General features: G+C 37.4%; 1 protein-coding gene across 1 annotated transcript in view; it reads left to right on the top strand.

The window, feature by feature from the left end:
- Positions 1-22,976, top strand: part of pappab (pregnancy-associated plasma protein A, pappalysin 1b) — a 207,548-nt gene that overhangs the window by 179,388 nt on the left and 5,184 nt on the right. The window contains exons 20-21 of the mRNA XM_056458692.1: positions 2,844-2,915; positions 6,920-7,018. Coding sequence (XP_056314667.1) covers positions 2,844-2,915; positions 6,920-7,018 — 171 coding nt within the window. The remainder of the gene's footprint in view (positions 1-2,843; positions 2,916-6,919; positions 7,019-22,976) is intronic.

Below are 22,976 nucleotides of genomic sequence, written 5' to 3'. Positions count from 1 at the left end.
GCGTTGTAAGTGTGTTTCAAAATCCAGAAACAAACTGAGAAATTACATTATATCAGTTCATTCATAGTGTATTGGAGCCTTAAATCAGTGCCATCTTGACTGTATTGACTGAGGCGGATGTTTTAAAACTTCTGATTCAGTTTGCCTATGGGAGAAATTACTTTGAATAATAAACGACAGAACACGGTTAAAACTACTTGCTCTACAAACAAATATGTTCCTGACTATACTCAAGAAGTAGATTAATATAATAAGAAAATATCAGTTTGTAACATCAAGTGGCATAACGTCTAGAAATCAATGGAAGTGAATGAGAGCGGAATTCTCAAGCCAAAAACATTCCAATAGCTGCACCCTCTCATACTTGAAGAATAAGGTCAATAGGACGGAAAATACGAAAGTCCTTAAAACCTGAAAGACCGCCTCTGATAGGGATAAAAGTCTGTTTAATAGAAGGCAGGTAGCAGTGGTGCAGCTCAGGCCTGCAGAGAAACTATAAAAACAAGCACAAATTCAGGAGCAGACGGTTTAAATTAGGCCTTGAGTAAACAAGCCGCTTGGGTCCTTGGTGTGACACTGAATACTAAGCGTGTGTATGTGTGGACGGCCACAGTTGGCCAGCGGGGCGAAGGGCCGCTTTCTTGGAAATGTTCTGTTTACGCTCAGCCTTTCCATTCCTCATTGCATCTGGAGTTCCCCCAGACCGCGTCATTTCACCTCTCCAAACATCCTCTCTACCTGTGTTAACCCGCCGAGGGCCACGCCGCCTCCCCCCCGTCCCGTCCGCTCTTCTCAGCAGGAGTGAGAGCTGCGGAGCACTCCTGGAGTTTAATGAGTCCCCTACTTAGCCAAGCTCTTAAGACTGTAATCCTTCAAGCCCAGCGCTTTCATTGATTCCTCGCTGATTTAAGCTCTACCGCCGGAACACTGGGCTCATAGAGGATTTTATTTGTTTGTGTTCTGTGTGTTAGGCAAAGAATTCTGTCAACAAACAGAGCAGAGGTTCTCCACGTTCAAACCCAAATCCCTGCCAGCCTGAAGGCTTATTAGTGCTTCTTGCAAAGGATTCGAACAAACCCCTGACCCTGCGTGCTGAACCTTAGCATGTAGCTCACTCTGCGCAATGTGTGTTTGAGGGAAGCCGTGCTGCCGTTGTAGGTTTAACTAATCAAACAAAGATTTAGGTTGTATGATAATGAAATAGTGGAAAATAGATTGCATAGCTGTGTATTAAAATGTAGGGATTAGGTTGTTACTGAGAATTGAAGGTCTGACAGCCCATTCACACAGGGCGTCAGTGGCAACGCTTCCCATTCACTTTAAATGGGTGACATCAGGCATTGCCGAACTGCATTGTAGATCTGTCAGCGCCACATGACCGGCGTTGCTTGCTGCAGAAGTTGGGAACTTCTCAACTTTTCAAGCGGCAATGGATGCGTCAGCCAATCAGATTGCTTTATGCAAATATCCCAGCTCAGACAGTAGCCGATTGCGGACTAATTTCATTGGCTGACGCTGCTATGATGATCCAACTTCAGCTCCAACTTCAGACAAGCCCTCTGTCAATTATTGATGCTGAAGCCCAATGTGAATCGGGCATGAGACCTTGCCTAACCTTGCATAGCAACTTGTACAACACAGGCTCATTCTGAAAACTTAACCCTATATACATTTCTGCAGATGGTGAATTAGATCTCAAAAGGCGTACACAAAAAAAAAAGTATCTTTTGGGACGTATTTGGTAGGGGTGTCAAAATTTATTGTTTCCGAATAAATAAAATGCTCCAACTACTTAAAAAGCAGGTAATTGTGCACTGCTAGTGAGTTTGCTGGACAGTCTTTTACTGACCCTGAAAAAGGTACAGCACACGAGCCACTATTTCACTACTAGGGAGAAATGGAAGCTTTTGACAATTGAGCCGCTGGCGTGTTCGTGAGTTCACTTTTCCTCTTCTCTCGGCTGTTAAAGCGATACTTGTGGATCCAGACGACCATGTCTGTAGTGCGTGTTTTCTCCACCGCGTCTATGACGGCTTATAACCACGCATTATGCGCATATAGACTGTAACTCATCGGTGAACAGTGCTGTCAGTTTCAGAGCCAATCGCAGCTCTTTCTGTTGAGCGGGTGAAGACAATGATCAATTATAGGAGTGTAAGAACTCGCTCAAAAGGCAATATTTATATTAGTTCATTTGCTATGACTGCTCATGTTGTTCTTTGCATGTATATGAGTTTTGTTTCAAAAAGAGTGTTCTTTGAGCAGGTAAAATTAAAGGTACAGTTCATATATCCTACTGCTTGTATTAAAGTACAAAATTGTATTACAAATAATATATAGATATATTTATAGATTTTAATAAAAACATTTTTCTGGTGTAATTGTGTATGGAAAGCATTGTAAATGCACAGTGATGCACCGAGATATCGAATTGAACCGAATCGATGGCATAATAACCGTAACCTAACTGTGAGAATAGTGTAGGTTTACACCCATAGTATTTGGCACTCTCCAGAAACGTAGATTGTGGTACATTTTCAGAATGAGACTGGATTGTATTTGTATATTTTTACGTTTTGGGGTTTTAGGCAAACATCATTTTACAAGTGAATTTGAGTACTACGATGCATGCGAAACAAATTATATTAATATCAGCACTGTAAAAAATGTTGGGTTCCACCCAATCGATTTGTGTTGGTACAACATAAAGGAATTGAGTTAACTTATTAGTTTTTGTAAATTTGAGTAGATTGAACATAAAACAATTAAGTTGTCCCCAAAAAAACTGGCTGCTTTAGGTATGTTCGAAACGATCTTAAGTATGTTCATTTTCTCTCATGCAGAATATCGTATGCACCATGGGACTAAAGTGGTATCCTAACCCAGAGGCCCTCCACTGCATAAAAGGATGTGAGGTAAGACAGCTCACATCATTCAACACACATTTCAAACATTCATTCATTCATTTTCCTTCGCCCTGATTATCAGTGGTCACCACAGCAGAATAAACCCCCAACAATGTGCCCTTCCAGCTGCAACCCAGTGCTGGGAAACACTCCCATCCACACACACACTCATACACTTTCAATTCAGTTCATCCAATTCAACTATAGCCCATGTTTTTCGACTGTGGGAGAAACCTGAGCACCCTGAGGAAACCCACACAAACACAGAGAAAACACGCAAACTCCACAAAGAAAAAAAAAGCCCAGCTGGGACTTGAACCAGTGACCTTCCTGCTGTGAGAACCACTGAGCCACCATGCTGCCCACATTTAAAATATTTCTTTGCTAAAATGTTATTGACCTTCACAGTAGTAGTAATAAGTGCACAATAACAACATTATCCCCGAGATGAGCTGCTTCAAGGTCTCCCCGCCGTATACAGTCATGGAGGTCTGTTCTGACCTTGAACAGTTGTTTCTACCATCTTCTTCTGCTCTTTGAAGTCTAAAACATAAATAAACCTGCTGTGCTTAGTGTCTTCCTCCCCTTTGCTCCACCAGCCAGTCTAGTATAATCTGAGTCAGGTTTAACAGGGCCAACAAAAGCAGACAAGTGGGATTTGTTACCACCTTTGTTTTCAACGAGCAATTTGTTTTCTTTTTTTTGTATTTAAGAAGAACCTGGAAAGCTCATTTTGAGGTATCGTGTTCCTGGCTTCCTGAAATCGCTGAATGATGAGAACGAAAACACAGCTACCGTGTTCTCCTACTGAAAGAGCTGTAGAAAAATGATTTGCTACTGAAAAGACTGACAGTTCGGCATATACAGTGTACACTACCTGACAAAAGTCTTGTCATAGATCCAAGTTTTAGGAACAACAAATAATAACTTGACTTCTAGTTGATTGATTTGGTTTGGTATCAGAAGTGGCTTATATGAAAGGCAAAGGCCTCTAGATTATGCTCATTTTAACAAAATAAAATATGATCATGCCTTGATTTTTTTATTATTTAATTAGGACAGTAAAGTCTGACTTTGCCTAGACAAAAGTCTTATCACTTAACAGAAATAATGTCCAGTACAGAATATAAAGTCATGGTGCAGTGGAAAAAGAATGAATATTGTGTGACTCCCATGAGCCTGGAGGACTGCATCCATACATCTCTGCAATGACTCAAATATCTTATTAATAAAGTCATCTGGAATGGTAAAGAAAGCGTTCTTGCAGGACTCCCAGAGTTCATCAAGATTCTTTGGATTCATCTTCAACGCCTCCTCCTTCATCTTACCCTCTGACATGCTCAATAATGTTCATGTCAGGTGACTGGGCTGGCCAATCCTAGAGCACCTTGACCTTCTTTGCTTTCAGGAACTTTGATGTGGAGGCTGAAGTATGAGAAGGAGCGCTTGCCTGCTAAAGAATTTGCCCTTTCCTGTGGTTTGTAATGTAATGGGCAGCACAAATGTCTTGACACCTCAGGCTGTTGATGTTGCCATCCACTCTGCAGATCTCTCGCACACCCCCATACTGAATGTAACCCCAAACCATGATTTTTCTTCACCAAACTTGACTGATTTCTAGAGAATCTTGGGTCCACTGCAGTATTTGTGATGATTGGGACGAGGTTCAACAAATGATTCATCGGAAAAATCTACATTAGAAATTATTATTTGTTGCTCTTACAACTGTGATCAATGACAAGACTGTTGTCAGGTAGTGTATTGTATATAGTGTAGGGTGTAATTGGTTACAATTAACTTGTTACTTTACTGACTTTTTTACTGAAAAATGAATGTAAGGGCCAATTTAGCTTACCCAATTCACCTATAGCGCATGTATTTGGACTGTGGTGGAAACCGGAGCACCTTGAGGAAAGCCACATGAACACGGGGAGATCATGCATTGAGATTTAAGTGGATTTTTTTGTATGTACTCAAATAATAAATTACTTGAGTACTTATTGAGTTACATTTCAGACAAAGCAAATAGAAAAGTAATTTAAATAGATTTTTAATTATGTAATTAGTAATTATTAGGGCTGTCCCCATCAGGTTTTTTTATTTAATTAATTTAACTCTGTTAACAAACAGAGCACTTCTGTGAGGTAGCTTGAACAATCAAGTAATAAATAAGATACATTCTTCACTTTTTGACTTTAGTGCAACAGTAAATATATTTTAAAAAATCTAATATAAAAATATAGCACCACATAACTATAGATGTGTTAAAAAATAGTATAGTTTATTTTAAATTTATTATTTTTAGTATATATTTATACATATATATTCGAGTCCTGATCGGGAGATAATGTCCGATTCCAATCAAGTCTGAAACCGCGTGATCGCGCCTGATTTCCAATCACATGATCGGATCTGGACATCCCTAGTCATTAATACAATTTTTGAACACTGACTGTATGTAGTTTTTTTATATTATTTGTGAGGTGTACAGAATGTGTATTTTTACCGCTATTTACAATGTTTCTGACTTGTTTTATTTTTATATAATTTTCCATAACCTCTGTATATTTGCTGCCTCAGGATATCTCCTATCCTTGTATCTTTTTAGTGTAAAACACTTTCAAAATTAAGTTTTAAATGCACTATATACAGTTAAAGTCAGTATTATTAGCATTCCTTTATTGTCCTTTTCAATTATTTCAACGCAATCTCACAGCAATTCGAAACTTTGATTTAGTGGCTAATTCGTATGAATTCATACAATTTAGTACAATTTGACGCTTGGGTTTAGGGGTGGGGTTAAGTGCCACGCCTCCTTTTTAAAATTGTACATTTTTGTATGACTCAACTCGTACAAGTTCGCACAAATTAGCTATTAAATTGACAAAACGTAAAATAGTTACGTTTCCTCGTGAGATCAGGCTGAATATTTCCCAAATTTTGTTTAACAAGAGCAACAAATTTTTAACAGTATTTCTGATAATATTTTTTCTTCTGGAAAAAGTCTTATTTGTTTTATTTTGGCTAGAATAAAAGCAGTTACATTTTTTAAACCATTTGAAAGTCAATATTATTAGAACTTTTAAGCTATTTTTTTTCGATTGTCTATAGAACAAACCATCATTTACATTGACTTGCCTAATTACCCTAACTCGCCTAATTAACCTAGTTAAGCCTTTAAATGTCACTTTAAGCTGCACAGAAGTGTCTTGAAAAATATCTAGTCAAATATTATTACTGTCATCATGGCAAAGATAAAACAAATCAGTTATTAGAAATGAGTTATTGAAATTATTATGTTTAGAAATGTGTTGAAAAAAAATTGTTCTGTTAATCAGAAATTGTGGTGGGGGGGTAATTCTGACTTCAACTGTATATGAAAAATTGTTATTATTATTTTTTTTTACAAAAGCACACTCTGAAAGAGCTCTTCATCTCAAGAATGAATCTGCACCTCAGTCTCATTTATAACAAGTCCTGCTGTAATGTGGCAGCGAGATGACCAGTCCATTTTTTATTTGCGGGCCAGAGCTGCAGACGTTTGAACCCAGCTCATCCTGACCCAGTTTTCAATGGGAGGTAATTAGCAGACCTCTGAAAGCTTTCGGGTCGGGCCAGAGAGATGATTTCAAACTGAAAAAGGTCACAGGTGTGCTGGGCAACCTTTTGTGCCTGTCAAGATGGAAATGTGTAGTAACTCCCAAGGGAGACACATATAAGTTTAATAGGGCTTCAGTTTCCCCATTAAAAGCGGCCTCCACCGTCCACCAGGCCGGGAATACTAACTCAATTTTTCCAGGGCAACATAATTGCAACAGACTCAAGTCTGTGTGTCTATTTTTACACAGTTGTGGATGCATGCAAGTGTGAATAGCTGTCTCTTTCTTGCTTGCTTGCTAGTTTTAATATTATGAATCTATTGATGGAGCCTACCACATCCTTAATCACTGATGTTATTTGTTTTTATGCATGTAGTCCACGTAACAGAGCAGTGTTTGTCTGTGTTTCACCAGCCATTCATGGGCGACAATTACTGCGATGCCATCAACAATCGAGCATTCTGCAACTACGATGGCGGAGACTGCTGTTATTCTACTGTCAAAACCAAAAAGGTACGTTTTACTACCTTTTATTTGTGAATTTTTGGTATTCTACTGTATGCTGATAATAAATAATTTAATATGTTGTGATAATCCACATGAACCATATTGTGGGAACTTCAAAATTCAGTGAATATTTATGATTTAAACGTTTAGAGTGCCTTTTTTTCAAATATTTTTTTATTGAAGGTTTTGGGGCAAAAAGTAATAAGATAATATCAACATTGGCTCATTCTGAAAAGGTAACCCTATATACATTTCTAGAGAGCATGAATTATGTAGCCAGAAATGCGTAAGGATGCATTTAGTCTTTAAATCCAACACAAGGGGGCGGTGTGACGCCATTCCTTTTCGCGCTTACCAGCTGACCACTTACCTCCGTAAAGACGGCTTTTCTGCTGTTACAAGTTTGTTCAGTTGCTTGCCGTGTATGTCAGTGGACTTGAGATGCAAATCGGAGTTGACTGTGACGACAGGGTTTGAGTCCGGCGAAGAACGGTTCCAGAAAGCAGGTAAGACAAAAGCTAAAAAAATAAAATAAACAAGTAAATAACAGGGCGATAATGAGGTAAAATTTGAAAATGTGGTAAAAATCAGGCAAGGACTTTTCTTTTTCTGGATTGTTTTTAAAAAATACCTTTGGTTGGGTTTAGTGAAGGGGGTGGGTGGGTCAATCGGTGCTTTTGAAAACACTATTGGTTGGGTTTAGGGAAGGAGGAGGGTGGGTCAGTCAATCGGTCAGTCAGTCAGTTGACAGCGGCCTCTGGTGGATTTACGTGAGAACAGCAGATTCTCGCAAGCGAAATTTGAGATCTGAAAAAGCATACACAGCGACCTCTGGTGGATTCCCGAAAACAAAAACTGCAAAAAAACCTACCTCCTGGGATGTTTTGGCACTCTCCACAAATGTATATAGTGGTACGTTTTCAGAATGAGCCTGGGTTGGATATTATCTATTAATAATATAATTTGAATCCTGACCCCCATAAGAAAATAATTCAATTAAATTGTAATTAAATAAACAAACAAATAAAAAATAAGGACATAAAATATCAAACAATTTACAATCAGAGTGCTTTTAAAGAATATTCATATTGTATAACAGTGTTATAACAGGTATTTATTCATTACAATGACAAATGTAATCAGTAAGCTTAAAGCAATATAGTTCACACAAAAATGAAAATTACCCAATTATTTACTCACCCTCAAGCCATCCTCGGTATACTGTATTTGACTTGCTTCTATCAAACAAACCTTTTACATATTATCCTTAATCTTACATCCTGTATAATGGTGTTGGATAGTATATAATGTATAGTATATAATGGTGTTGGACTTTTATTTTGAAACTTCTAAAAATGCATAAATCCATTGTAAAACTAACCCATATGCCATATAGTATATAATGGTGTTGGACTTTTATTTTGAAACTTCTAAAAATGCATAAATCCATTGTAAAACTAACCCATATGCCACCAGGGGGTAAACACATGTCTTATGAAGCTCACCATTGTTTTGTTTTTTGTAAAAGAATATTTAAGATTCCAATCCCTGACTTCTGGCAGTGACTGAAATCAAACATTTTTCTACAACTGCACTCTTACGAATTTGTACGAAATTAGCCACTAAACTGACGAAATAGTTACGTTTCTTTTTGAGACCAGCCTTTATAAGACACATTTGTAGCAGAAGCTCAGGTAGTCTGCAGAAGTCAATGATTAGAGTTTACAATGTATTAATTAGATACATTTCTGTTACAAAAACACACCGAATCGCTTCATAAGACATGCATTAACACCCTGGTGGTGTAAGGATTAGATTGACAACAGATTTGTATGCTTTTGGGAACTTCAAAATAAAAGCCACTACAAAATAAACCAATATAGAGTATTGAAGAGCCATTCATTTTGGGGTTCGCTATTATTTTATCGCTACAAGACGTTTGGCCAGCGGAGAAATTAAAATGGTCGTGCCCAACTGAGTCTGGTTTCTCTCAGGGTTTTTTTTCTTCACTTTCACCAATTGGTGAAGTTTTTTTCCCTCTACGCTGTCGCCTCTAGCTTGCATGGTTTGGGATCGGTAGAGCTGCGCATCGTTGGATTTGCTCTTCAGTGTTTGGACCCTCAGTGGTGATTTTTAAACCACACTGAACTGAGCTAAACTGAAATGAACTTAAACACTACAAACTGAACTACACTGTTCCAATTTACTATTACCTTTTATGTGAAGCTGCTTTGACACAATCTACATTGTAAAAGCGCTAATAAAGGTGAATTGAATTGAATTATTTTCACATGTTATTCTGGCCTACTACACCCTGAATTTTTTTTGAGTTTCTGAAATATCTCAGACAAGCCCGTCTGGCTCCAACAACCATGCCACATTCAAAGTCACTTAAATCACCTTTCTTCCCCATTCTGATGCTCGGTTTGAACAGCAGCAGATTGTCTTGACCATGTCTACATGCCTAAAAGCATTGAGTGATTGGCTGATTAGAAATTTGCATTAACTAACAGTTGGACAGGTGTACCTAATAAAGTGGCTGGTGAGTATAAATCCAATAATTTAGTTATTATACCTGTTAAAGTAACTTTTTTTTTGCAATTTTGTGACAATTCCATGATATAATATTGTGATATAAACCATGAGAAATTAATTGCAACAAGAAAATTTGAACCCTTAGTATTTACACTTCGTAAACGGTGTAATCTACAGATTCCGACAGGGTAATACATCTTGCATTGTAATAATTATCTCCTCAGAGAGGAAACTTTTAAGGACACCCACACAAGCGGGGGGAAACTCTGTGAACCCTATAGCCACAATTCATTTGTAGACGTTTGTACTGTAGATGAAGCGCGCACATATATGTTTGGGTGTTTTTTCCAAAGCCATGGCAACAAACGGTTGCATATAGCATTTCCATATGGACTTTCCAACAAAGAGCGAGATACGTGCGTTTAATCTCGAGGGTGGTAAATAGCCCCTTTTCTACACGCTTGTGTACTGTTCTTTTTTTCCAATGGACTTGTCATCCACTTTCACTTGATCCTCCCTTACTTTTTCCTTGAGCAAGTTTTCCTGGCTGCCAGAGAAAGTGAACTTCTCTTTTGACAGACAAAGAATGAAGTAACTTCTCCAAAGTTACAACAGCGAACTCTGGAAGCACACTGGATCGCTCTAGCCCGCGCGTGGAGCCAAAACCAAAAAAAAAAAAAAGTTGGCATGTGTGATGACGCATTTCCCGGCAGAATACACAAGTTGTTGTGAAAGGTCTAGAAGCGGCAGTTGGAACTCAACCCTTAGCATTTAAATACAGCTGTAAATCATATCGAAACACGTAAACTCGGGGGGCCGTTTGCTTTGTCACGCCAGAGGATTACCCAAGCAAACAATAAAACCAACTGCGCATCCTTATCCTCTCAGAGCCAGAGCTGCTGACCGATACATTGTCAGTCCTGAACTGTAGGAGTTCGGGCTTCTATATTGTGAACGGAAGAAATATTTGCAATATTTTTGTTTGCATTTCAAGTACAAAATTAATAAAAGATATTTCACAGGTGATGTTCAACAGAGAGATTTTTTTTCAAATGTAATCGTTTTAATAACAATATGTTGATGTTGTTGTTTTTTTTGCCTTTGCCAAGATGACAGTACATTAGATTTTACTAGTTATTTTACAATATACTATAGCATTCAGCTTAAAGTGCAATTTAAAGGTCTAAAGTCATGGTCACTGCACTTTTCGCCCCATAGACTTCCATTCATAAAAACAATAAAAATTATTTAAAAAAAAAAAAGAAGTTTCATAAACTAATTTCGAGAGAAGCACGTGATATGATTGAGCACGTCTGGCCACTCATCTGTAATCAGTAATAATCCAATCAGAGTGATCCTAGTTTACTATAAATGGATCATTCTCTCCCTACTGTTCTGTCTTCGTTTGGAAGAATCCCCCCTTCCACCCCATCTCCTCCTTTTCCTCCCTTTTCTAAAGGGGGAGGTCTCAAGACCTACCTGATCTCGGATCTCCTGATATGCTTATCGACCGGGCGGGAGTCCTGGGCTCAAATATCTCCGAGCTCAGGGTTCTCTCCCGGGACAGCATGCCAAACCTGCTTTATACGCCAAGCATATCTAAGTGGGAACTCTTGAAATAAGTGCTTTTATTCCAGCCAGACTTTCTTTAGAAGACAAATATTATAGTAAATACTTCAAAAATGTCCTTGCCCTGTTAAATATTTAGAAAATGAAAAATAATGAACATTTCACAGGTGGGCTAATCATTTTGTCTTCATCTGTATGTCTGCCTGGTGTCATTTTGTATTTAAAGAGCCAATAAAGGAGCCAATAAATCTTTATATGGCGAAGATGAAAATGTAGCATTTATTGGCTCTTTAAATACAAAATGACACCAGGCAGACATACAGATGAAGACAAAATGATTAGCCCACCTGTGAAATGTTCGTTATTTTTATTTATAACACTTTAAAGTGTTTCAGGTGTTTTTCAGCAGGTAGTAATGGAATTTTATTATCTAGTTCACCTCCACCCAGCTCCATATCTCGAGGCTGAAGTCACATCCTGTCTGGATATTTTCAGTAAAAATGTAATCATTAAGTAGTTCTGGTGGTGTTTTTATTTTCTGAGCAGGATTGAACAGTTCTAACTTCATTTTCTAAAGAAGCTGTTAAATTACACACGTAGCATGATTACTGTAAGTAAACAGAACTGTTCCTAACATTTCTACACTACATTCACTATGATGCTGTGAACTAATTACTATCAACACTATAATGTTCTCAACAACTATAAAAAAAAAAAATGTTAAAGGGATAGAAAATTTCCTAACCATTTACTCACACTCGGGTAGCTTCAAACTTTTATGCATTTATTTCTTCTGTTGAACACAGTACAAGATATTCTGGAAAGCACAAGCCATCAACCTTCACATAGACATAGAAATCATAAAATACTATTGAAGGCAATGACTGCTGCTTTCTAACATTCTACAGTATATTTTCATTTGTGTTCAACAAGAAGGAAGTTGAGAGTTGAGTAAATGATGGCAGAATTTCATTTTTGGATGAACTATCCCTTTAAAAGTAGATGTTAGTAATGCTGTAATTCTCGAGTTTATTAGTGAGTGATACCTCAGTGAATTACCTATGAATTAAATCTATCTGTATACACACAGTCATGTTCAGATGCTTCTATAATGGCAGCAATGCCGACTTGCTTAAGTATCAGATTTAGAAAAATGTGATTTAACTGATTTTGAATGTGACATTTTCAATTGGACGTTCATATTACGTCTACAAGAACCGCATGATGCTGTCATTATAACATGGGCCAAAATCTCAGAGGAACGTTCAGTGGCATTCTACCTTGTTAAATCTATCACAAAGGATTTGAAGTTCATGTGAAGGTGAAAATGAGGCACTATTGCAAAAAGTACAATAAATTTGCATCCCATTTTATATTAAGTGGCATTAATTACTGTGTACTTACATATTTAAATGAACTATTTGGTGCAGTGCACTTGTTGCGCACGTACATGTTTTTACATTGTACTTATTTAAATTATGCGCATGCATATACATCTGTAATTATTTTCACATTGATAATTACACCGGTGATCCATCCCTTACTGTGCGTTCACACCGAAAGTGGTGAGAGCGTCCAAGGTCGCTCTGGCCGCCCTGGCGACAACGCTGTCTGCCTTCAGCTCCGGCGGCGAGAGCGTCAATATTCGCTACATTGATGTCGTATTTAAAGGGGCCGTTGCAGCAAATCAGTTACGTTCCCGCATAAAACATGATTTCTAGCGTGAAAATGTTGCGCACTTCTTATCAAATTCATTTAACTACAGATGATCAAGTTGCATGTGGTGTGGCTTTGCCCCACATAATTATCCTGTGTGTCCATATGTCTGAAATATCCTGAAGCAGCAATACTGTTTTGTACTGTCGCGTGAGATTCCCACTTTTTTTAAAGATAATTATATATAATATTAATGCACATCAGTAACTCGCCAGTAACTTATTTAATGTATGTTTCTGTAAGAAAACATTGTAAATAATTGAAAATATGGCGACCGTAATAATCAAACCCCTGGGAACAACTGTGGTCGGAACCAAAATTCACAGGTCTGTGTGAATCGACCTGTCGAACCGGTCGAACCATGTTATAGCTTATTACCATAAAGTTGACTTGATTTCAACTCTCCTCGACGCTCACACCTTCGAAGACGCATCCCGCTGCTCCTCGCCGCTTATCGCCGCCGACTCTCATTGAAAATGAATGACTTCCGGCTACTACGCTCTCGCCACTTTCAGTGTAAACGTACAGTTACACTTTAACCCAGCAAAAGTGTCATACAATACAGTTTGAACACAGTAATTGTATGTTGTACTTATTGTTTGATGTATCTTGTTAAAGGTCCCATGAAATTAAAATAAAGTTTTTTTAGACATTAGTATCAGTTTTATTCGTTTTTAAGATATCTATAAGCTAGTGTGCCTCAAAACAGTGACAAAATTCATGTTTAGAAGATATAAAATTGATATAAACATGTAAAGCTTGCAGTTTGTCACTTATGCCCAAATGGATCAAGGGTTTTATTCACGTCACCTCATACTACAGTTTCTCATCACATCATAACCAATCAAATGCTCTCTAGTATCTGACATGCCCCGCCCCCTTCAAAACGATTCTCATTTGCTTTTTGTTTGACGCATTTGAGCTCAACCACTCTCACTAGCAGAGCTGTGATAAGACAAAACACTTTATGATACACAACAAATCAATGAATCCATAGTGTGCACCAAAATATTAAACTGTTTGGCTGTTTTTTAACATTTACATAATAATAAAAATAGGAAGAAACGTTACTTCAGCACCAAATATTAGCATCAAATAATTCAGTTTCTCTCTGAAGACGGGAGTAACAATGCTGAAATTTTATCTTTTAAATTATTTATTCATTTATATTCCTTTAGCTTTGTCTCTTATGTATCAGTGACTGCCACAGTGGAATGAACCACCAACTATTCCAGCATATGTTTCACACAGTGTATTCTCTTCCAGCTGCAACCCACTACTGGGAAATATTCACACACACACTTATTCATATGGCCAATTTAGTTAATCTAGTTCACCTATGGCGCATGTCTTTAGACTAGGTACCATAATGATATCTATGTAACCAGTATGCACCAGACCGAATCAGCATATGAATTTCGGTGCCACTGGTGTTGCGACAAGGACGTAAGAAGGATCAAGGGATACATCAAAGGCACACATATATATACGCAATGTGTCACACCATCTCTAAACATTTAATTCTAAATAACTTTGAGGCACTGTCTGCGATGTTAGCCTTTTGTTTTTGTTGCTTACGGGCAGCAAGCGCAGTACAGCGGATCTGGCGAACGCCTCCCTTCAGATTCATCAACATGCATGATAGCGCGCATCAAATTTGCTTAAAAGAAGCATTCTAAAATATAGCTATATTTATAATCAAGGATTCTGACATAGCAACATAAAGCAGATGCTTCACAAACCTTCCGTGTAAGGGTGGAAACACGTCAAACTTAATAAAACATTTGAGGGCGCATGGAATCAACTTAAAGGCAGAGGACACAGCTTGCGACAACATCTGACACTTTTAGTGAGTACGTTTACATGGACACCATTATTACGATGTAAATATTATTAAGACAATACTCTGATTAAGAGTCTACCATGTAAACAGCAATTTGTGATTACCTTAAAGGACCACAGACACCTGCATCATGAATTGCGGTGGCTTTTTATTTCCATTTGCCATGCGGTATCAAATTCCATTTAAACAACACTCCTCCACAAGTCCTTACTTCATATTCCCCTCCAATACCTCAGTTTTTCAGGGGGCATGAACAACATGTTGTGGAATGAAAATTAATCTGCAGTTACAGTCGAAAAATTAAAAATGAAACAAAATAACATGAAACTCTGGAGGAAATGTGGATAGTGTGGTGATGTTAATCAATGTATGTGCTATAACATGTAAAAAGGGATCATAAAAGAAACATTCAAAAGCAACTCATGTTAACACCTTTATCATATTACTGTCTTATTCAGATTAAGGCAAATAATTCGATTACTGATGTCCATGTAAACAGTCACAAGCCCCAACCCTAGAAAAACGAGTTCACTGATTTTTTTAATGACAGCCTTTCCACAGGTTAGTAGTAAGCTAATGTTAATTGCATAATGCAAATCTTAAATTCATGCTAACAAACAAATGATCAAAAAAAGAAATATATGAATGGAATTCAATTCAAATACATAAAATATGAACTCATGTCTAATTTAAACTTTAATTATATTGTTCAGTTCAAATATTTTTTTGTCAAATTTTTGTAGAGTCTGTGGCTCAAAAGTATTGGTTCAGACACCGGTACCATTTTAAAAGTATCGATTTAGCACCAGTAACCTCAAACGATACCCAAACCTACTTTGGACTGTGGGGGAAACTGGAGCACCCGGAGGAAACCCACACAAACACTGGGAGAACATGCAAACTCCACACAGAAATGCCAACTGACTCAGCAGTGACTCGAACCAGTGACCATCTTGCTGTGAGGCGACAGTGCTAACCACTGAGCCACCATGTTGCCATTTTAAAATTAATACATTTTAAAAAATATATATTAAAATAAAACAATATGTATGTATATATATATATATATATATATATATATATATATATATATATATATATATATATATATATATATATATATATATATATATATATATATAAACATGTTATGATAACGATAAATGTACTTTGGCTGAAAAAATTTATTCTTCTGCAGTATATATATTGCTCTGCTTCTCTGAATTGATTTATACAAATCTTTTTAAGAAAATGTATGTAAAGTATTTAAGTATCTTATAAGTAAAACAAAACTTCAATTTCAATAACATTACAAAATCATACTGATCCCCAAAATATTGAACAAAAAAACAGCCAAGTGGAGTTTATAGAAAACATCAGACGGTTACAGTTAGTCAGTAGCATTTGTAAGAGGAATATTCCTTCAAGCCTTCCAATAAATATTTTCAAAGCAATAAACCTTGTTTATTGTGTGCTAAAGTTACAATTTTCATAGGGCGTTTGTACAGTATGTGTATCCTTTCAGTTCCTTCTTTGGCAGATGCCTGTGTTTTGCTTTTATTTTGTGTGAGAGCTACAAAGATATCATCTTGTACGATGGCCTGAAAAAGGACTCTTACTGTAGATCTGGGGCATTTCGGGTCATAAGAGACAGCCCGTGAAATAATGTTTTGATTCCTCCCCCCCATTTGATGGTTTATTGGATTTAGTAAACAGAATTCGGTGGCCTCGCTGAGACACTTCCACTGGAGTTCTGTGTTGTTTTCGGTGGTCTTCAGTGGGCTGTTTTCATTGTTTCTTTGGAAGGACTGTGTGTTTTTCAATCCAGTGTTCCAATAACTCACAGTATACATTGCTTGTATTTGTCAGAGCTGTTGTCAGCCAAGGTCTTTTCCTCCCAAATGCACCATCAATAGCGGATAACTGCCTTCAGCAGGGCCTTCAGCCCCACACAGCAATTAGGAAAAACTAACCCGGGCCTCTGACGTGCTACGAGCAGACAGAAAAGCAACATTGACACAAAGTATCCTATTAGTTTGTTGGACTTGAGGATGACCAGGATTTGAATCCGTGCCTTGTAATGATGAGGTCTTCCATTTTAGAGGTGAGGTCATGACGGGAGAACGAATTTTGCTCCCATTTGATGTTTAGTGGAGACGTTAAACAATTTTCTACCAAAGTTCTCCAGATTTGTGTTGAACGCAGTTCTAAATCATGCTGAGTAGAATTGAAACCAATGAATCCTACGCATTAAACTACTCATCGGCCATTTTTCAAGTGTATCTATCTGCGTAACCATTCGAGATGTGACAACAAGATGCTGTTGGCAAAATGACAGAAATACTTAAAAGAGAACATTTTCACCAAATGTTTATTCCAAATTTATCCACAACCGATTTATTTGATACATTGTTATATTTATTTAGCAACTCCACCATGTAACTCCTGTTGCTGACTTCTTCATCCGTTTTGTCATGACTGTTATCTGACTCAGAGTCACCCTCTGTGGTTGCAAATAACAGTACAATGGCGAGTGTGTCAAGTATAAAATACATCAATAAAACCGACTTAAAATATTAAGTTAGACTTTGTGTAATTTCAAAAAAGTAGCTGAAACCTGATTAACATACTAGAAAAAGTTCAAGCAACATAAAAAATTTGTTGTCTTGACTTTTTGCCAACTTGACTTGTATTTTAATATGTTGATTTACTTCCAACTGAAACAGAATAATGAGTAGGGGGCGGGGCTTTTTTTATCATTCCCTAATAGTAAACTAATGATAAGAGGGGCGAAGAACATATTTAAGAATATTTAACAATATTTAAGAATATTGTGGCTGAAGCTGTCAAACTGACATCCTCAGAGAAGGACCGCCACTCCAATGCCCATAACCAACCCGGGCTCATGGCAGATTTGTACCCAGGTCTATATTTCTGGAGACAGTGATATATATAACCGAAGGCACGTCCGCTTGCAGTTTTTGTTTTCGCAAATCCACCAGAGGCTGATGTGTATGCTTTTTGATGATCACACATTCTTCCCGTGAGTCCTCTTCTCGTGTAAATCCACATGAGGGAGCAACATACACTTCAGCCGACCAGGCCAGCTTGCTGTCGACTGACTGACTGACCCAACCATCCTCTTCCCTAAACCGATTTGTTGATATACTTCCAACTGAAACGGAATATTGAGTAGAGGCGGGGTTTGTTTTTGCGCATCATTCCTTTAAAGCAAACAAATGGTAAGAAGTGTGTGGTTAAGAATATTGCCACTCCAGTGCACATAACAAACCACATAACAAAACTATATATCTGTGGACAGCGAAATACGTAACTGGAGGTACGTCTGCTCAGAGTTTTTGTTTTTGCAAATCCACCAGAGGCCGCTATGTACGTTTTTTGATGATCACAAATTTCTCTCGCGTGTCCTCTTTTTGTATAAATCCAAAAAGGGTGCAATATACACTTCAGCCGACCAGGTCAGCTTGCTGTCGACTGACTTAGACTAACTGACCTCCTTCCCTAAACCCAACCGATAGTGTTTTCAAAAACAAACTAGAAAAAGAAAAGCTGTCGCAGCCGCGACTTCACTACGTTTTTAGCCTATTGTTTATTTATTGATTAATTTATTTTTTGCTTTTGTTTCACCTGGTTTCCGGAATCATTCTTTACCAGACTCGAACCTCTTCATCGTGGGATGTACTGGGCAAATTGGTAAGACAGGAAAAGCTGTCCGTACGGAAGTAAGGGGTCAGCTGGTTATGCTATAATGAACAGAAGCCACGAAGATGACAGCATCATACCGCCCCGTAACGTTAGTTTTAAAGACGAAATGCAGCCAGACTTACCACTGGCTTCAAAATTCAAGCTCTTCTAAATTGTAGACAGGGCTACGTATCCATAATGAGCCTGTGTTAATAAAATAAATAAAAAATTTAATTCACATGGACTTTAAAGGTTTCAGTGTCAGTTTTGGCTACAGAAGCAAAACCTATTAGATCCAGTAAAAGTAAGGGTTGTACATTCTAACATTGTTGTGCCACCAAAACAAAAAAAACAAGATTCATTTTTGAACGAGCACCATTTGATTGTTGCGGGTGATTGCTCAAATCTGGTTTTATTACTTCTGAGGCTACAGGAGGACTCACAGTCCCTCTCCTCCAATCCCAATGACATCAATACAGAAAAGGTCAGATGTTGTGAGAACATTCGGCGGTTGCAAGGTTTTCTGAAGGAAAAGTGCACTTGACAGCTCAGTTTACTGTCAAAGTCTTCCTGCAGACTTCTCAACCTCACTTCTTCAACTTATGTCAGAGTTTGTCTGACTCTTGTGAAATGCAGATATTTATACTATCCAGATGTCATGGTCTCAGGGCCACGAACTCAACATTAAAAGTAAGTTTGCTTGCATTGGCGTCACCTAACGTCCGTTTAGAAGTCATTTATTTGGAAGCAAGCGACATATTAAGTGTAGCTGGACAAATATCTGGTCTAATACTTTGAGAATGAAACTTTGGTGGGTAATGTATCTTGCACTGTTTGTACTATGCATGTACGATTTGTGTATTGTGAATGCAGTTTGATATGGTGTGCTAATAGCTTCCTATTGTGATCAGACTTGATATTTTTAGATAATAAATATATATATATATATATATATATATATATATATATATATATATATATATATATATATATATATATATATATATATATATATATTTATGATATGTCTACATAAGTATTATATATCAAAACAATAGGTATTGAACATGTCACCATTTTTCTCAGAAAATATATTTCTAAAGGTGCTGTTGAACTGAAATTTTTACTGGATGTTGGTAACAACCAAAGAAATCCATGTATGCACCCTCTGCTCTTCCTCATTGTAAATAAATATTATCTGCTACAGTCCATCATCTACATTACCAGAATGATAGAGATGAAACCAGGGTGGACGTTTCAGCAAGACAATGATCTGAAACACAGAAAAAGGAAACGCTCAAATGCTTCCAGAAAAAGAAAATCAAGCTGTAGAATGGCCCAGCTAATCACCTGTCCTGAATTCAATAGAAAATACAAATAAAGATCAGATCTGATAGACGATACCCACAGAACCATCAAAATCTTTACACTCTGTTGAAGACTGTGAAAAACTCTCTCCTGAGCAATTCATGTGACTTCATTCTCCATATGAGAGGCGTCTTTAAGCTGCCATTAGCGAAAAAAAGTCTTTTATATAAAGTATTAAATACATTTAAATAGTTCAGGCCTTTTTCCTTGTGGCACTCCAGTGTTATCACAAAGAACTAATTTTTCAGATTTTTTTCCCATCTTTATGTTTGTATTGTTCGGGCTTTTACCAAAATCTGGTTTAATTCCATGTCAACAGCTCCTTTAGAAATATTATTCCCAGGAAAAACCATGACGTGTTCAATATTTATTTTCCTTGCTGTATGTATAGATGGATGGATGGATGATGGATAGATGGATGGATGGATAGAAGGATGGACGGACAGACAGACAGACAGACAGACAGACAGACAGACAGACAGACAGACAGACAGACAGACAGACAGACAGACAGACAGACAGACAGACAGACAGACAGACAGACAGACAGACAGGGCTAGGCAAGTTTATTTATATGGCACATTTCATACTGGCAATTGAAAGTGCTTGACATAAACAGGAATAAAAGAGACAAGTATAAGAAAATAAAAACAAATCATAAAATGATTAAAAACAGATTAAAACAGATTAAAATTTGTTAAAACAGGTTATAAAAGAATAAAAAACGAAAAGAAGACATAATAGTGCGATCTGTCGGATGAAGCACAGTGCTCATTCAGTAAAGGCACAGCTAAACAGATGTGTTTTCAGTCTTGATTTGAATGTTCCTAATGTTGGAGCACATCTGATCATATCTGGAAGCTGATTCCAGCAGCGGGGGCGTAGTTGCTGAAGATCGATTTCGTTTGCTTTGACTGAACTCTTGAAATTTCTGGTGTATGATCTTAAAGAGCTGAGTGATCTATTAGGTTTGTATTCAGTAAGCATATCTGTAATGTATTGAGGTCCTAGACCATTTAGTGATTTGTAGACTAGTAGTAATAGTAATGTAAAATCTATTCTGAATGCAACTGGGAGCCAGTGTAAAGACCTGAGGACAGGTGGGATGTGCTCTGATTTTCTGATTCTGGTCATAATCCTGGTAGCAACGTTCTGAATAAGCTGCAATTATCTGACTGTCTTTTTAGGAAGGCCATCGAGGAGCCCATTACAGTAATCCACCCTGCTGCTGATAAAAACATGAACAAGTTTCTCCTCAATGGAAACAAAGCTTTTAATTATTCAATGTTTTTAAGATGGTAGTGTGCTGATTTAGTTACTGCTTTGACATGGCTACTGAAACTCATATCTGACTCCAGAATCACACCAAGATTATTGATCTTATTTTTTGTTGTTTGACCCTTAGAGCAAAGGTAATCATTCACCTTGAGAACCTCATCTCTGTTCCCAAATGCAATGACTTCAAGATAGATAGGTAGATAGATGAGTTTAGTACTCTAATTTAATTTTAAGTTTGTAGGTTTCTTTTACTCCATTAAAACCAAACAAATACTATGCCTTGTAAGAAACTCTTTAATACATTTTTTAATTTTTTTTACTTTTATTAATATTTATTTTACGTAACTTTTTTGTTAATTATTCTTGGGTTAACAAAACGTTTGAAAAGTCCTGATCTGAATTTAAATCTGATCTGATCCCTGATTTAAAGTATTTTGACTTTACACTGCAGTCTCGGTGCTGAAACGCAAAGTAAAAATGCACAGCATTTTTTTTTTACGAGAGATTTTTGTTTTGCAGTGTTTGTGATTGTTTTCCCTGGAAACAATTCAGGGATAGCTGAGGGCAACGAAAACATTTTGAAGACACACACACACACGTACACTTAACAACTGGAGAAGTGTTGGTCGGTTGTAATGAGGAGTGTGGCAATGGAGGGAATGTTGTCAGCCAGAGTTTGCGGGCACCATGAATGGACTAGATTTACAGTTGGGAAAATCCCCTACAGTGGATGGGGACACCGAAAGGAAAGGCCTGTGTATTTCACAGGGCAATGAGAGGGCATTCCTTCCCTCAGCGCTCTGAAACACAAGAGATCCCTTGTTCCTCTATATGCATATATACACACTCTTACGTTTTTCACTCTGCGCTCGCACGGATTTGACAGAGCACACATGTATCGCTCACAGGGAAGGGAAAGACTACCGCTTTCAGTTTGACATCAAAGGTAAAAACAAGCTGTCGCAGGCGTGGGTCCAAACATTAGTTTCGGTTCTGGGATATTTGTGGACACATGAGGTGTTTTCACCGACAAATGGGGATTACAAACTGTTTGCTTTTGTTCTGACCAAAAACATTATTTGTTCAGTGTTCCGCATCCACTTTTCCCCAAATGGTAGAACAGTTAGAGCTAAATGACAGGATTATCATGTTCTTTATAAAATTACAGCACGTTGTTCTTTGGTCTTCCAGGTACGTTCAGCTCTCACCGTGTCTAATTTGACTAAACTGCACGAATAATGATGACTGATGTTTGATAAAATTAAATAAAAAACACCTTTGTGTTAGCCAAGGTCAATTTTGTTATCGTTTTCAAATGCGATCTCCAAAAAAAGAATTGTTTCCATCATTTTTTGTAGTTCTTGTTGACTATTCACAACATTTGGAAACATAATGAGTCCTTTCCAAGCAAAGCTGGGTGTGAAATATGGAAAAACACAACTGCTGGATTCAATTTTTGTTATTTTAACACTGCAAAATTTGGACTGATGAATCTAAATTTTTTGTGTTTATTAATAGCAGCTGGTCCGCTTTCCCTCACAGTCCAAAGACATGCACTATACGTGAATTGAAAAAACTAAATTGGCTGTAGAGTATACGTGTGTGTGTGTGTGTGAATAAGAGTGTGTATGGGTGTGGCTGAGTTGTGGATGAAAGAGCATCCGCTACTCAAAATATTTGCCGGAATAGTCCGCGGTTCATTCTGCTGTGGCAACCCCTGAAAAGGGACTAAGGAAAATAAATAAATGACTAATAGCGGCTGACATATTGTGAAATTGTAAAAGTTTATAACATTTTTGCTAATGGAGACAGAAAGCAAAATAGCAGCAAGATCTGAGAGGTTGCTTTGCTCTTTCTTATTGACTAAATGTGTTCTACTAAGTTCATCCCAAAAATCAAGATTCTGTCATTATTTACTCGCCCTAATGTTGTTAGTAAGTCTTTTGAACA

This window comes from Danio aesculapii, chromosome 5, assembly GCF_903798145.1.
Source record: "Danio aesculapii chromosome 5, fDanAes4.1, whole genome shotgun sequence".
In the NCBI taxonomy this organism is placed as follows: domain Eukaryota; kingdom Metazoa; phylum Chordata; class Actinopteri; order Cypriniformes; family Danionidae; genus Danio; species Danio aesculapii.
This window is presented reverse-complemented; position numbering and strand designations above follow the sequence as displayed.